Here is a 14,053-nt window from a genome sequence, read left to right as displayed (position 1 = left end):
CGCTGGGGTCCCCCATGATCTTCCACGCCGCACCCCGTTAGAATCAGTCCCCAGAGCGTGCTTGCTCCGGGTCTGATTACAGGCGATCACGGGGATGGAGCATGGTGACATCAAGGCTCCGCCCCGTGTGACATCATGCTCCGCCCCCTCAATGCAAACCTGTGGGAGGGGGCGTGACAGCTGTCCTATCCCTGCTATTGGTCTCACCAGAAGTGACGACCAATAGCTGATCGGGAGCGGGGGGGGGGGTTAACTTTCGTTTTCCCCATCCTGCCCACCCAGAATAGGCGGGGCAGAACGGGGAAACCGAAGAGGACCGACGGCAGAAGATCCACGTACCCATCCTGAGGCAGCGGGCAACGGTGATCGGCCGGCGGCGATGTCGTGCGGCTGGCTCCCTGGATCCTACGAATGTCGTGAGTTGCCTAGCAACATCTGGAGGGTACAGTTTGAGACCACTATACAGTGGTCTCCAAACTGTAACCCTCCAGATGTTGCAAAACTACAGCTCCCAGCATGCCCACACAGCTGTTTGGGCATGCTGGAATATGTAGTTTTGCAACAGCTGGAGGGCTACAGTTTGAAACTACTATACAGTGGTCTCTAAACTGTATCCCTCCAGATCTTGCAAAACTACAACTCCTAGCATGCCCAAACAGCTGTTTGCTGTCTGGGCATGCTGGGATTTGTAGTTTTGCAACATCTGGAGAGCCACAGTTTGTAGATCACTGTGCAGTGGTTTCTAAACTGTAGCCCTCCAGATGTTGCATAACTGCAAAACCCAGCATGCCCAAACAGCAAACAGATGTCTCGGCATGCTTGGAGTTGTAGTTGGGTACCTCCAGCTGTTGCATAACTACATCTCCCAGCATGCCCTTCGGTGATCAGTACATGCTGGAAGTTGTAGCTTTGCAACAGCTGGAGGCAAACTGGTTGGAAAATACTGAGTTAGGTAACAGAACCTAACTGAAGGTTTTTCAACCAGTGTGCCTCCAGCTGTTGCAAAAGTACAACCCCCCCAGCATGCACGGTCTGTCAGTAATGCTGGGAGTTGTAGTTTTGAAACAGCTGGAGGTTTGCACCCCCCCCCCCATGTGAATGTACAGGGTACATTCACAGAGGCAGGTTTACAGTAAGTTTCCTGCTTCAAGTTTGGGCTGCGGCAAATTTTTCGCTGCATTGCAAAATCCTAGCGGGAAACTCACCATAACACGCCAGTGCAATTGTACCTTAAAAACACTACACTACACTAACAGATAATGAAGGGTAAAATACTACATATACACCCCCTTACACTGTCCCCCCAATAAAAATGAAAAACGTATTGTACGGCAGTGTTTCCAAAACAGAACCAGCTGTTGCAAAACAACAACTCCCAGCATTTCTGGACAGCCACTTACTGTCTAGGCATGCTGGGAGTTTAGCAACAGCTGGAGGCACCCTGTTTGGGAATCACTGGTGTAGAATACCCCAATGTTCACCCCTATGCAATCCCTAATTTAGTTCTCAAATGCGCATGGCGCTCTCTCACTTCGGAGCCCTGTCGTATTTCAAAGAAACAGTTTAGGGTCACATATCGGGTATTTCTGTACTCAGGAGAAATTGCACTACAAGTTTTGGGGGACTTTTTCTCCTTTTACCTCTTATTAAAAGGAAAAGTTGGGGGCTACACCAGCCTGTTAGTGTAAAAAAAACATTAAAAAAGTTACACTAACATGCTAGTGTTGCCCCATACTTTTTATTTTCACAAGCGGTAAAAGGAAAAAAAGACCCCCAAAATTTGTAACGCAATTTCTCCTGAGTACGGAAATACCCCATATATGAGCGTAAAATGCTCTGCGGGCGCACAACAAGGCTCAGGAGTGAGAGCGCACCATGTACATTTGAGGCCTAAATTGATGATTTGCACAGGGGTGGCTGATTTTACAGCGGTTGTGACATAAACGCAAAAAAATAAATACCATCATGTGACCCCATTTTGGAAACTACACCCCTCACGGAACGTGACAAGGGGTATAGTGAGCCTTAACACCCCACAGGTGTTTGACAAATTTTCATTAAAGTTGGATGGGAAAAAGAAAAACAAAAATTTTTCACAAAAATGCTGGTGTTACTCTAAATTTTCATTTTCACAAGGGAAAATAAGAAAAAAGCCCCCAAAAATTTGTAACCCCATTACTTCTGAGTAAGAAAATACCCCATATGTGGATGTAAAGTGCTCTGCGGGCGAACTACAATGCTCAGAAGAGAGGGAGCGCCATTGGGATTTTGAACAGAAAATTTGTCCGGAATTGAAGGCCACGTGTGTTTACAAAGCCCCCATAGTGCCAGAACAATGGACCCCCCACATGTGACCCCATTTTGGAAACTACACCCCTCATGTAATGTAATAAGGGGTACAGTGAGCATTTACGCCCCACAGGTGTCTGACAGATTTTTGGAACATTGGTCCATGAAAATGAAAAATAACATTTTTCATTTGCACAGCCCACTGTTCCAAAGATCTGTCAAATGCCAGTGGGGTGTAAATACTCACTGCACCCTTATTAAATTCTGTGAGGCATTGTTCAGGCACCACGGGGGGGGGGGGGGGTTTGTAAACGCACATGGTCCCTGACTTCCATTCCAAACGAATTCTCTTTCCAAATGCTCAATGGTGCTCCTTCTCTTCTGAGCATTGTAGTGCGCCAGCAGAGCACTTGAAGTCCACACATGGGGTATTTCCATACTCAGAAGAAATGGGGTTACAAATTTTGGGGGTCATTTTCTCCTATTACCCCTTGTAAAAATGTAAAATTTTGGGAAAAAACATCATTTTAGTAAAAAAAATATATTTTTTTCATATACACATCCAACTTTCACAAAAAGTCGTCAAACACCTGTGGGTAGTTAAGCCTCACTGGACCCCTTATTACGTTCCTTAAGGGGTGTAGTTTCCAAAATAGTATTCCATGTGGGTATGTTTTGCTGTTCTGGCACCGGCTTCATGCAACATGCCCCCAAAAAAACATTTCAGCAAAATTTGCTTTCAAAAAGCCAAATGTGACTCCTTCTCTTCTGAGCATTGTAGTTCGCCCGCAGAGCATTTTACGTCCTAACATGGGGTATTTCCATACTCAGAAGAGATGGGGTTACACATTTTTGTGGGGCATTTTCTCCCATTAACCTTTGTAAAAATGGTAAATTTGGGGGGAAAAAATGCACTTTAGTGAAAAAAAAATTATTTTCATTTACACATCTGATTTTAACGAAAAGTTGTCAAACACCTGTGGGGTGTTAAGGCTTACTGGACCCCTTGTTACGTGCCTTGAGGGGTGTAGTTTTCAAAATGGTATGCCATGTGCGGTTGTCTGCTGATTTGGCACCATAGGGGCTTCCTAAATGTGACATGCCCCCCAAAAACCATTTCAGCAAAATTCAATCTCCAAAATCCCATTGTTGCTCCTTCCCTTCTGAGCCCTCTACTGCGCTCTCCAAACATTTGACATACACAGATGAGGTATTTCCTTACTCGAGAGAAATTGGGTTACAAATTTGGCAGGGCTTTTTCTCCTATTACCACTTGTAAAAATTCAAAAACTGGGTCTACAAGAACATGCGAGTGTAAAAAATGAAAATTTTTTGAATTTTCTCTTCATTTTGCTACTATTCCTGTGAAACACCTAAAGGGTTAACACACTTACTGAATGTCATTTTGAATACTTTGAGGGGTGCAGTTTTTATAATGGGGTCATTTGTGAGGTATTTCTAATTTGAAGGCCCTTCAAATCCACTTCAAAACTGAACTGGTCCCTGAAAAATTCTGATTTTGAAAATTTTGAGAAAAATTGGAAAATTGCTGCTATACTTTGAAGCCCTCTGGTGTCTTCCAAAAGTAAAAACATGTCAACTTTATGATGCAAACATAAAGTAGACATATTGTATATGTGAATCAATATATAATTTATTTGGAAAATCCATTTTCCTTATAAGCAGAGAGCTTCAAAGTTAAAAAAATACAAAATTTTTTATTTTTTCATCACATTTTGGAATTTTTCACCAAGAAATGATGCATGTATCGACAAAAATGTTACCACTAACATAAAGTATAATATATCAAGAAAAAACAATCTGGGTATCAGAATGAATAGTAAAGCATCCCAGAGTTATTAATGCTTAAATTGACAGTGGTCAGATGTTCAAAAAATGGCCGGGTCCTTAAGGTATAAATGGGCTGGGTCCTTAAGGGGTTAAAGGGGTACTCCCCTGGATAATTAATTTTTTTTTTTAAATCAACTGGCGCCAGAAAGTTAAACAGATTTGTAAATTACTTCTGTTTAAAAATCTTAATCCCTCTAGTAGTTATCAGCTTCTATTTGCGCCACAGGAAGTTATTTTCTTTTTGAGTTTCCTTTTCAGTCTGACCACAGTGCTCTCTGCTGACACCTTTGTCCATTTTAGGAACTGTCTGGAGCAGGAGAGGTTTGCTATGGGGATTTGCTCCTACTCAGGACAGTTCCTAAAATGAACAGAGATGTCAGCAGAGAGCACTGTGGTCAGGGAGAAAGGAAATTCAAAAAGAAAAGAACTTCCTGTGGAGCAAATAGAAGCAAATAAGTACTAGAAGGATTAAGATTTTTAAATAGAAGTAATTTACAAATCTGTCTAACTTTCTGTTTCAATTTTTTTTCCAGGGGAGTACCCCTTTAATAGTGCAATGATCACACTTAAGTTTTCGTGAAATATCTAATGTTTTCATACCTCGTCAAAGGCACTGAACTATTTGACTCTTTTTGGCAGCAGAGACATCCTTTTTATTCCCCATATTGCTTGAAAATGGTGCTCTGCTTTATAATATGGAACACCCACCTTTAGTAGTTTTTCCTTAAATTGGGCTCACCTGGCTAACTTATTATCACAGGTGTCCGAGATTGTTTTCAGTGATCAAAAGAGCCCTGAGACACAATGCCATCCATGAGTTAAACTGAAAAACCAAATATTTAATCTTTGTTACACTTAAATTGAATTTGCATAGTAATTTGGAACAGGGTGTAGGCGAATACTTTAGGGGGTGTAGTTTCCAAAATGGGGTCACCATGTGAGGTCCTGCATGATTCTGGTAGCTAAAACCCTTTGAAAGCATGACGTGCGGCCTATAATCCTTTCGGCCTAAAATGATGCCCCGAAAGCCAAATGGCGCTCCTCAACTTCTGGGTCCTGCCACATGGCTGAGGAACCAAATGTGGCCTGAGTAGGGGTATTTCTAAACACGGGAAGAGCAGCCCAATAAAATATGGGGTGCATTTCCTCCTTTTCAGATGCAAAATATGTCCCACAAATGACGCATTTGTGAAAAAAACTGAAAATAAAAATGTTTCTACTCACTTTGTAACTATTCCAGCCACTCAGAAAGGACTCACAGTACTTACTTTTGGTCTACATTAATACTTTCTGGGGTGTAGCTTCTAAAATGGGGTCACTTTTGGGGGTTCTGTATGCTTCTGGCAGCTAAAACCCTTTGCAGGCATGAAGTGCGACATATAATCCATTTGGCCTAAAATTATGCCACGAAAGCCAAATAGCGCTGCTCTCCATCTGGGTCCCACCAAATGACCAAGGAACCAAATATGGCCTAAGCGAGGGTATTTTCAAACACAGAACAAACAGCTCAATAAAATATATGGTGCATTTTCTTCAATATCAGAAGCGATGTACAAAATATATGTCCCATAAATAAAGCATTTGTGAAAAAAAAGCTAATTTTTTATTTTTAACACTGACTTTGTAATAATTTCTGCCAAAAAACTATGGTGTTAAAATACTCACTATACCCCCTAGAGAATACCTTGAGGGGTCTAGTTTTTAAAATGGGATTATTTGAAGGGGGGGGGGTCCCATGTTCTACCAGCTCTAAGTTTCTGCAAACCTTGCATAGCACATAAAAAATATGTAATGTTTTAAATTTCCTAAATTCTCAAAATTTAAAAGAAAAATTGTTAGGCTTCTAATTCATTTAAAATGTTAATTTAAAAAATAAATGTTGTCAAAAAAGAGTAGACATCCTAAAGTATAAGTTTCATAAACTATTTGCTCAGTAAGTATAAATATATGCAACCTATTAGTGTTAACCTGTTGGGGACGGAGGGCATACCTGCACACCGTGGCCCCGTGTCATAGCGGGTTGGGCCTGGCCTCTAACAAGGCCGGGAGCCATGGCTAATAGCGCGCGGCACCGATCGAGGTGCCACGCGCTATTAACCCTTTAGACGCGGCGTTCAAAGTTGAACGCCTCATCTAAAATTTAAATAAACTGCTCCCGGCTAGCTCAGTGGGCTGTTCGGGATCGCTGCAGCGAAATCGTGGCATCCCGAACAGCTGTTGGACAGCAGGAGGGTCCCCTACCTTCCTCCTCGCTGTCCGATTGCCGAATGACTGTTCAGTGCCTGAGATCCAGGCATGAGCAGTCAAGCGGCAGAATCATCGATCAGTGGTTTCCTATGAGAAACCAGTGATCAATGTAAAAGATCAGTGTGTGCAGTGTTATAGCCCCCTATGGGAGCTATAAAACTGCAAAAAAAAGTGGAAAAAAAATGAATAAAGATCGTTTAACCCCTTCCCTAATAAAAGTTTGAATCACCTCCATTTTCCCATTTAAAAAAATAAACAGTGTAAATGAAAATAAATGGTCAATGACGTACGCGCAAAAAATTTCAAAGTCCAAAATAGCGTATTTTGGTCACTTTTCACATCATGAAAAAATGAATAAAAAGCTATGAAAAAGTCCGAACAATACAAAAATAGTACCTCATACTGCCCCATATGCGGAAAAATAAAAAAGTTATAGGGGTCAGAAGATGACAATTTCAAACGTATACATTTTCCTGCATGTAGTTATGATTTTTTTCCAGAAGTACGACAAAATCAAACTTATATAAGTATGGTATCATTTTAGTCGTATGGACCTACAGAATAAAGATAAGGTTTCATTTTCACAGAAAAATGTACTGTGTCGAAACGGAAGCCCCCTAAAATTACAAAATGGCGTTTTTTCTTCAATTTTGTCGCACAATGATTTTTTTTTTCCATTTTGCCGTAGATTTTTGGGTAAAATGACTGATTTAGTTACAAAGTAGAATTGGTGGCACAAAAAATAAGCCATCATATGGATTTTTAGGTGCAAAACTGAAAGGGTTATGATTTTTAAAAGGTAAGGAGGGAAAAACGAAAGTGCAAAAGCGGAAAAAAAAAACTTCCCAAGGGGTTCAAATAGCAATGTTTTTCATTGTAAAAAATTTTTTTTACAAATGATATCAGCTTACTTTTACTATGAACATGAAGTACAACTTGTGACAAAAAAATAATATCACAATTATCGTGATTGGCAAAACATTTCCAGAGTCAATCTCTAATAAAGTCAGACATCCCCTAATTGAAATAACAGGCTTGGTCTTTAAGGGGCGTACAGGCTTAATTGTATTGGTCCTTAAGGAGTTAATTATATATATATATATATATATATATATATATTTTTTTTTTTTTTTTTTTTTCAATTTTTGCAAAGTAGCCTTGTTTTTCTCTTGCATTCACCTAAAAATTAACCAGTGATCAAAATCGATATATGAGCAGGTCCATCATATACTACAAAAAACAAACAAAAAACAAACTTACCAAACCACACATTATGGAGATAGTTTCCCTAAGGCAGGGTCAGAGTTGAAGAAGGGTAAAGGAAGATAAGCAGGCACTGTCCTAGACCACTAACTGTTTCACTATTTAGTGTCATTGTGTGTGAGTGATGCTTGTAGTCCTATGGAAAAAATGGGGTAACAGCAACAATTCTTTAATTTGTTAACTCCAGACCTGTTTTTCCCTCTTATTTGTATATTAATATCTCAGGTCTCTTTTTTCAGAAAAATTTGGAAAGTATCTACACAGTGGATCCTGCACAGGGATTAGATCTCCTTGCTCTGTGAGAAGCTAAGGATCGAAAAGAAGACTGCACCAGTAGTTAGGGGCTGGCCTGAAAGGGATAAGGGAGTAACCTTCTGTTCCACAATCATGTCCTCAAGCTGTTATAGTCTTCTTTACTTAGTAGGGGTTATATATTAGTTATTGAATTTGCCTTAATAATTACCTGATTAAAGTTAATCCATATAACCCCTAATACATTAGTAAAAGTTTTGAAATGTGTTGGCGCTTTTTATCCCATATGAGGTTCTTTTTCACCAAACCCTTTTAGGGTCTTTTGGGTATGTCATTCTAGAGAGTGCCAAATTCTTAACAAAGTCCAAAAAACACGTCCAAGTCCAAGACACAAAGTCCAAGACACACATCCTTTTAGTTGTAATAATACTTTGCACTATGCAGATTTAAACTTATACACATACAAGGTTGATACCTAGAAAGAAGATTGTTATCAGAATTGATGGAGTGAGTGTCCAATAAACATTCATACACTTCTGTAACTGTATGTACTGTAAATACTTGTAATCGATGAAAAGTCATTTATTTGATCTTGTTTTTGTGAAGGTCCAATATCAGTGAACATGATGTGTACACCTTATTAAATATACTCTAAAAAGTGTAATATCATTAGGATATGTTTTCACTTTCTGAGCAGTGGAGATTTGACTACTAGATCCATCAGATCGTCAGCATGAAGGGGCTGCAGCTATGACTTGCAGCCCCTTCACAATTTTTACCTACTCCTAGGCTCCCAGACACAGGAACTGTGTTGTCATTTCATTTAGGAGCGGGTGATGGGAGTACCAACAATAGGTTCACCACCAATTGGGAAGTAGGGCTAGCCTTCTGATTTGCAATTACTTGCTATGATAAGGAAATCCTGATAAGTTCTCTCAGTGATGTGGAAGTCATTTTTACTCAGTCCTAATTTTCATAAATCCCTTTGTGATGATACACCATATCCCATAAATAAACCAGGTATCCTTACACAACACCCTTTCTGGACCCTTTGAAAGCCCTTAAACAAAAACAGCAGGATTCTGTAGATACTGTACGTGTTTATTGAGTTGTAAATGAAGAGCATGGAGTTTGAATAAATAGGTTACATTTTACAGTCTGTCCTTCTTGCCACACTGCATAAAACATTAAGCGTTCATTGTCTTCTACTTGCTGTCTTTTTTTACATTTTCTTAATCCTCTCTTACTGAACTTTTTAAACTTTAAACTTTTCCTGTTTTTCATTAAACTAAACCATCACAGAGAGCTATAGTTTACATCAACATACATTAGAAAGCCAGGCTTCTTTAAACAGAGCACATAAGGATGTGGCATTGATGTGACCTGTGCCATTGGCTGATAAGTAGTCACAACTTATTGCACATTGCCTAATGAGGTTGGTGGCCACTGGGACAGGTCATATCTGTAAATTGTTGTACACCTACAGGCTACAGATTTTTTCTCTTGGAGATCCAAGACTTTACAGTTCATCAGTTTCACCATCAATGGGTACATTAAGTTCTATGTTGTAGTGTGTACCCTCACCAGATCCCAACCATCCAATTGGTGTCCTGTTGAAGGATGGTCTGTTGATGACATTGGGGTTGAAGACAGTTACAGGCTCTGGTTCCACGGGGCCAACATCAAATTCAGGCATCTGGAAAGTCATCAGTTTTGATGCTTTTTCATACCCTCCATAAGGCATTGCTGTCCTAAAATAGTTAATATTAACCATAACTGGTGAGATGAGAAATATTCGATTTTATTTATTTTATTTATTCATAACAATAACTAAATGTATTAAAAATCTTTGGAAAAAGAACTTTATGATATATTCCACCATTAGTTAAACATACAATTCTTTAAAAGAGAATATCCCTAGATTAAAACGTATTACATATCCACAGGCTAGGTCATAAGTATGTGATCAGAGGAGGTTTAACCTACCACCTCTCAGACACCTCCAACTCTGATCACAAGAACGGGGGTCCCTTGTGTGAATAAAGTGGCAGTCTTACATGCATGCTGCCGCTCCAGCACTAATCTATCAATCACCAATATTGGGCACTGTTTGGAAATGCTGTTGATCTCCAATAGCAATGGCTGAAACCTCTCCAGGCTCTGTTTTCCTAAACTGTACTCATTAAAAAAATGAACTACATTCTTCTATGCTCAATGCAATGTTTGTCAGTGTCATATAGGAAATAATACTAGAACATATTAACAGTTATTATAGCACTGGGATTCCAGATTCAAATATGACCATAACCAACATCTGTATAGTGTTTGTAGGTTCTCGTATAACTGTGGACTCCCTCTACTTAAGGATGACAGCAGCACTCTAGCAACATAAATCCCAAATGAAAGTGTCATTTATTCATCCAATGTGCAGAGACACATTATGTGTGACATATTTATCATACTATCAAAGGGAGTTGATACATTTGTCTCACAAAAGCAAAAAAACAATAAATCACTTTAGAATACAATTTTTTAGCACATATAATGAACAAAATTTGTATATGTTTATAAATTATTTTTTACCACTTTCCCCCCCTAAATGTACTAACCCGTTTTTTGTTTGTTTTTTATCTTTTCATTTCAGATGAGGTGTATATAGAGGACTACTTCGGATTCGGTGGACTACGATGAGGAGCGGTTTTTGGTTTAATATTAATAAATGGTTAACAAGGGCTTGTTTTTGGAATCAAAGTTTTTCAATCGTATTGTGTTTATATTTTAATTTTACTTTATAGGCTTAGTAGTGGAAGCTGTTTAATAGAAGGAGTCCATTACTAAGCCGGGGCTCAGTGTTAGCCTCAAAAACAGCTGACTGGGGAGGGCCAGTAACAATTGTCCTTGCCCACCCTAATGACATCCGGCTGTTGCTGCTTGGTTGGTATTTGGCTGAGAATGAAAATATGGGTAACCCCACACTTTTTTTGCATAAAGAATTAAATAAAAAAAATAATAATAAAAAACATGTGTGTGGTTCCCCCTATTTTTATTCTCTGCCAGATACCAACCAAACAGCAACAGCCTGATGTTACCAGGGTGAGTGAGGACCATTGTTACTGCCCTTCCTAGCCTAAATAACACCAGCCTGTTATCACTTAGGCGCACCATTTTTAAAGCTCCAAGCCTGTTGGTACCGCCTCCTCCTGGCACCCTGGTAGCGGTGGGTACCGGGGTAATAATTGGGGGTTAGCATTAGCCTACCCTTAACAATTTTATTAACCCCTTAAGGACCAAGCCCATTTTGGCCTTAAGGACCAAGCCCATTTTGGCCTTAAGGACCAGGCCAATTTTATTTCTGCGTTATTATTTTTTCCTCCTCACCTTTTAAAACCCATAACTCTTTTATATTTCCATCCACAGACCCATATGAGGGCTTGTTTTTTGCGCAACCAATTTTACTTTGTAATGACACTGATAAAATGTAAAATAAAATGTACGGCAAACCCCAAAAATTATTTGTGTGAGGAAATTTAAATAAAAACCGCAATTTAGCAAATTTTGGAGAGTTTTGTTTTCAAGCTGTACACTTTACGGTAAAAATGAAGTTTTCTTTATTCTGTGGGTCAATACGATTAAAATGATACCCATGATTATATACCTTTCTATTATTGTACTGCTTTTAAAAAATCTTTTTTTTTTTTTTTACAAAATCAGTATGTTAACAATCACCCTATTTTGACCACCTATAACTTTTTCATTTTTCTGTACACGGGGATGTGTGTGGGCTCATTTTTTTTGCACCATGATCTGTAGGTTTTTTAGGAACACATTTGTGTAAATGTGACTATTTGATCACTTTTTATTAATATAATATAATTTGTGAATGTGATCTGACCAAAAAGCAGCAATTTTGGACATTTTTTTTAACGTTTACGCTTTTTACCATACGGAGTCATTAACATTATATTTTGATATATCTATAGCAATCATTAGATTGCTTATATTGTTCAGTGCTATGCATTGACATAGCACTGATCAGTATTATCGGCAATATTCTGCTCTGGTCTGTTGGAAGACCCCGGAATAGCAGCGGAGGCAGGTGGCGGGACCTCCAGCTGCCATCTAAGCTGATCTGATCACTGCAGCTGTGCTGCGGGCAGTCAGATGAGCTATTTCAATAGCCGCACTGCCGCAGATGCCGTGATCTGTATTGATCACGGCATCTGAGGAGTTAATGGCATACATCAGCGTGAAAGCTGATGTCTGCCAAAACCGGTGGGTCCCCAGATGCTGATAGCAGCCGGGACCTGCCGTGCATGATGCAAGCACTGCTCCAGTGCTCGCGGTCATGTACAGGAGGTAAATGTATGTCCTAGTATGCTAAGTATCAGCGCATCAGGAGGTACATCTCCTGTGTTGTTAAGGGGTTAAAATTAAACAAAAATAACTTGGGTCATCCACGTAGTCCACCGAATCCGAAGTAGTCCTCTGCATACACTGACTAAAACGATAAGAGAAAAACAACATGAAAATAGGTTAGTACATCTATGGCACTCTCCTCTGGGGAGAAGGACCATAAAGCATTGTTTCCAAACAAGGAGCTTCCAGCTGTTGATGAACTACCACCCCCATCAAGTTGAGGACTACAGTACACAGAAAGATTATCAGAATTAGGGTTATTTAGTTTAGAAAAAAGAAGGCTTACGGGGCAACCTAATAACTATGTGTAAATATATCAGGGGACAGTACAGAGATCTCTCCCATGATCTATTTATACCCAGGACTGTATCTATAACAAGGGGGCATCCTCTATGTTTAGAGGAAAGAAGGTTTCTACACCAGCACAGACAGGGGTTCTTTACTGTAAGAGCAGTGAGACTGTGGAATTCTCTCCCGGAGGAGGTGGTCATGGTGAACTCTGTAAAAGAATTTAAAAGGGGTCTGGATGAATTTTTGGAAAATAATAATATCACTGGTTATGTATATTAGATTTATAGGGACAGAACGTTGATCCAGAGATTTATTCTGGCTGCCATATTTGGAGTCGGGAAGGAATTTTTACCTCTAGTATGAGTTTTTTTTTTTGCCTTCCTCTGGATCAACTCAGTAAGGACTCATTAGGGATATAGGTTGAACTTGATGGACTATGGTCTTTTCTCAACCTTATGAACTATGTAACTATGTAAGTTTTTAATTTTGCAACAGTGACCCTCCAGTTTAGCAACAGCTGGGGTCTCGCTGTTCCTAAACTTCAATTCCCATCATGGGAGCTGTAGTGTAGCAACAGCTGGAGGCCTGTTCCTAAACTAAAACTTCCATGATGGGTTTTGCAGTTTAGCAACAGATGGAGTCTCGCTGTTCCTAAACTACAAATCCCATCATGGGAGTTGTAGTTTAGGAACAGCTAAAATGCAAGCCAAGGAAGCCTGCCATGATTGCGGACCCGTTGGGGAATATGAACTTACAATAGGGGATAGTGGCTCCATGATCTGATAAAAGGAGCCCGGGCTGGCATCACCCTGCAGCAACCCAGGACTCCTGCAGCCGGGCCAGGGGATGTGCAGGAGCCGTCTTTGCCATCCCTCAGTGCTCTGGGACTATTCCTCACATCATGTACCGCAGCGCTGAGGGACAGCAGGGATGGCTCCTGCACATCTCCTGGCCCAGCCGTGGGAGTCCCAGGTGGCTGTAGAGTGGTGCCAGCCCGGGCTCCTTTTAAAGGGGTACTCCGGTGGAAAACATTTTTTTTTTTAAATCAACATGTCCAGAAAGATAAACAGATTTATAAATTAAAAAAAACAAGGAGGTTGTGCAGCTCACAATTAACTAGCCAAGGTAAGGAGGTTGTGCACCTACACCAGGTGCAGGAAATGTAAAACAATATTTTCAAACAATAACCAACCCCTCAAGACTAGTACCAGTTACCTGATACATGGATGAAAGATGATATAAATAAATAGCTGGATCGTGCTTCAAATATAGGATACAATTTTATTAAAAATATATAAAATGTCAATTGATGTAACTTAGCCTTGTTGCACAGGGCCCTTGTGCCGAGGAGAAGAAATAGATTTACTTAGACATACACTTGCAATATATAATAAACACCCATATTTAGTATTTCTACAAAAATATAAAAAAAATATAAAAAGAT

At 39.8% G+C, this 14,053-nt stretch overlaps 1 protein-coding gene across 8 annotated transcripts in view; it reads right to left on the bottom strand.

Moving 5' to 3' along the window:
• Positions 1-8,989: 8,989 nt before the first annotated feature.
• Positions 8,990-14,053, bottom strand: part of MYOZ1 (myozenin 1) — a 127,243-nt gene continuing 122,179 nt past the window's right edge. For all 8 annotated transcript variants that reach the window (XM_056530683.1, XM_056530682.1, XM_056530680.1 and 5 more), the window contains one exon: positions 8,990-9,653. In XM_056530683.1, the coding sequence (XP_056386658.1) occupies positions 9,422-9,653 (232 nt within the window). In that variant the 3' untranslated portion in view covers positions 8,990-9,421. The remainder of the gene's footprint in view (positions 9,654-14,053) is intronic.

Source organism: Hyla sarda, chromosome 7 (genome assembly GCF_029499605.1).
Source record: "Hyla sarda isolate aHylSar1 chromosome 7, aHylSar1.hap1, whole genome shotgun sequence".
Classification (NCBI taxonomy): domain Eukaryota; kingdom Metazoa; phylum Chordata; class Amphibia; order Anura; family Hylidae; genus Hyla; species Hyla sarda.
The sequence above is the reverse complement of the archived record's forward strand: the minus strand, read 5'-3'. Positions and strand labels throughout refer to the sequence as shown.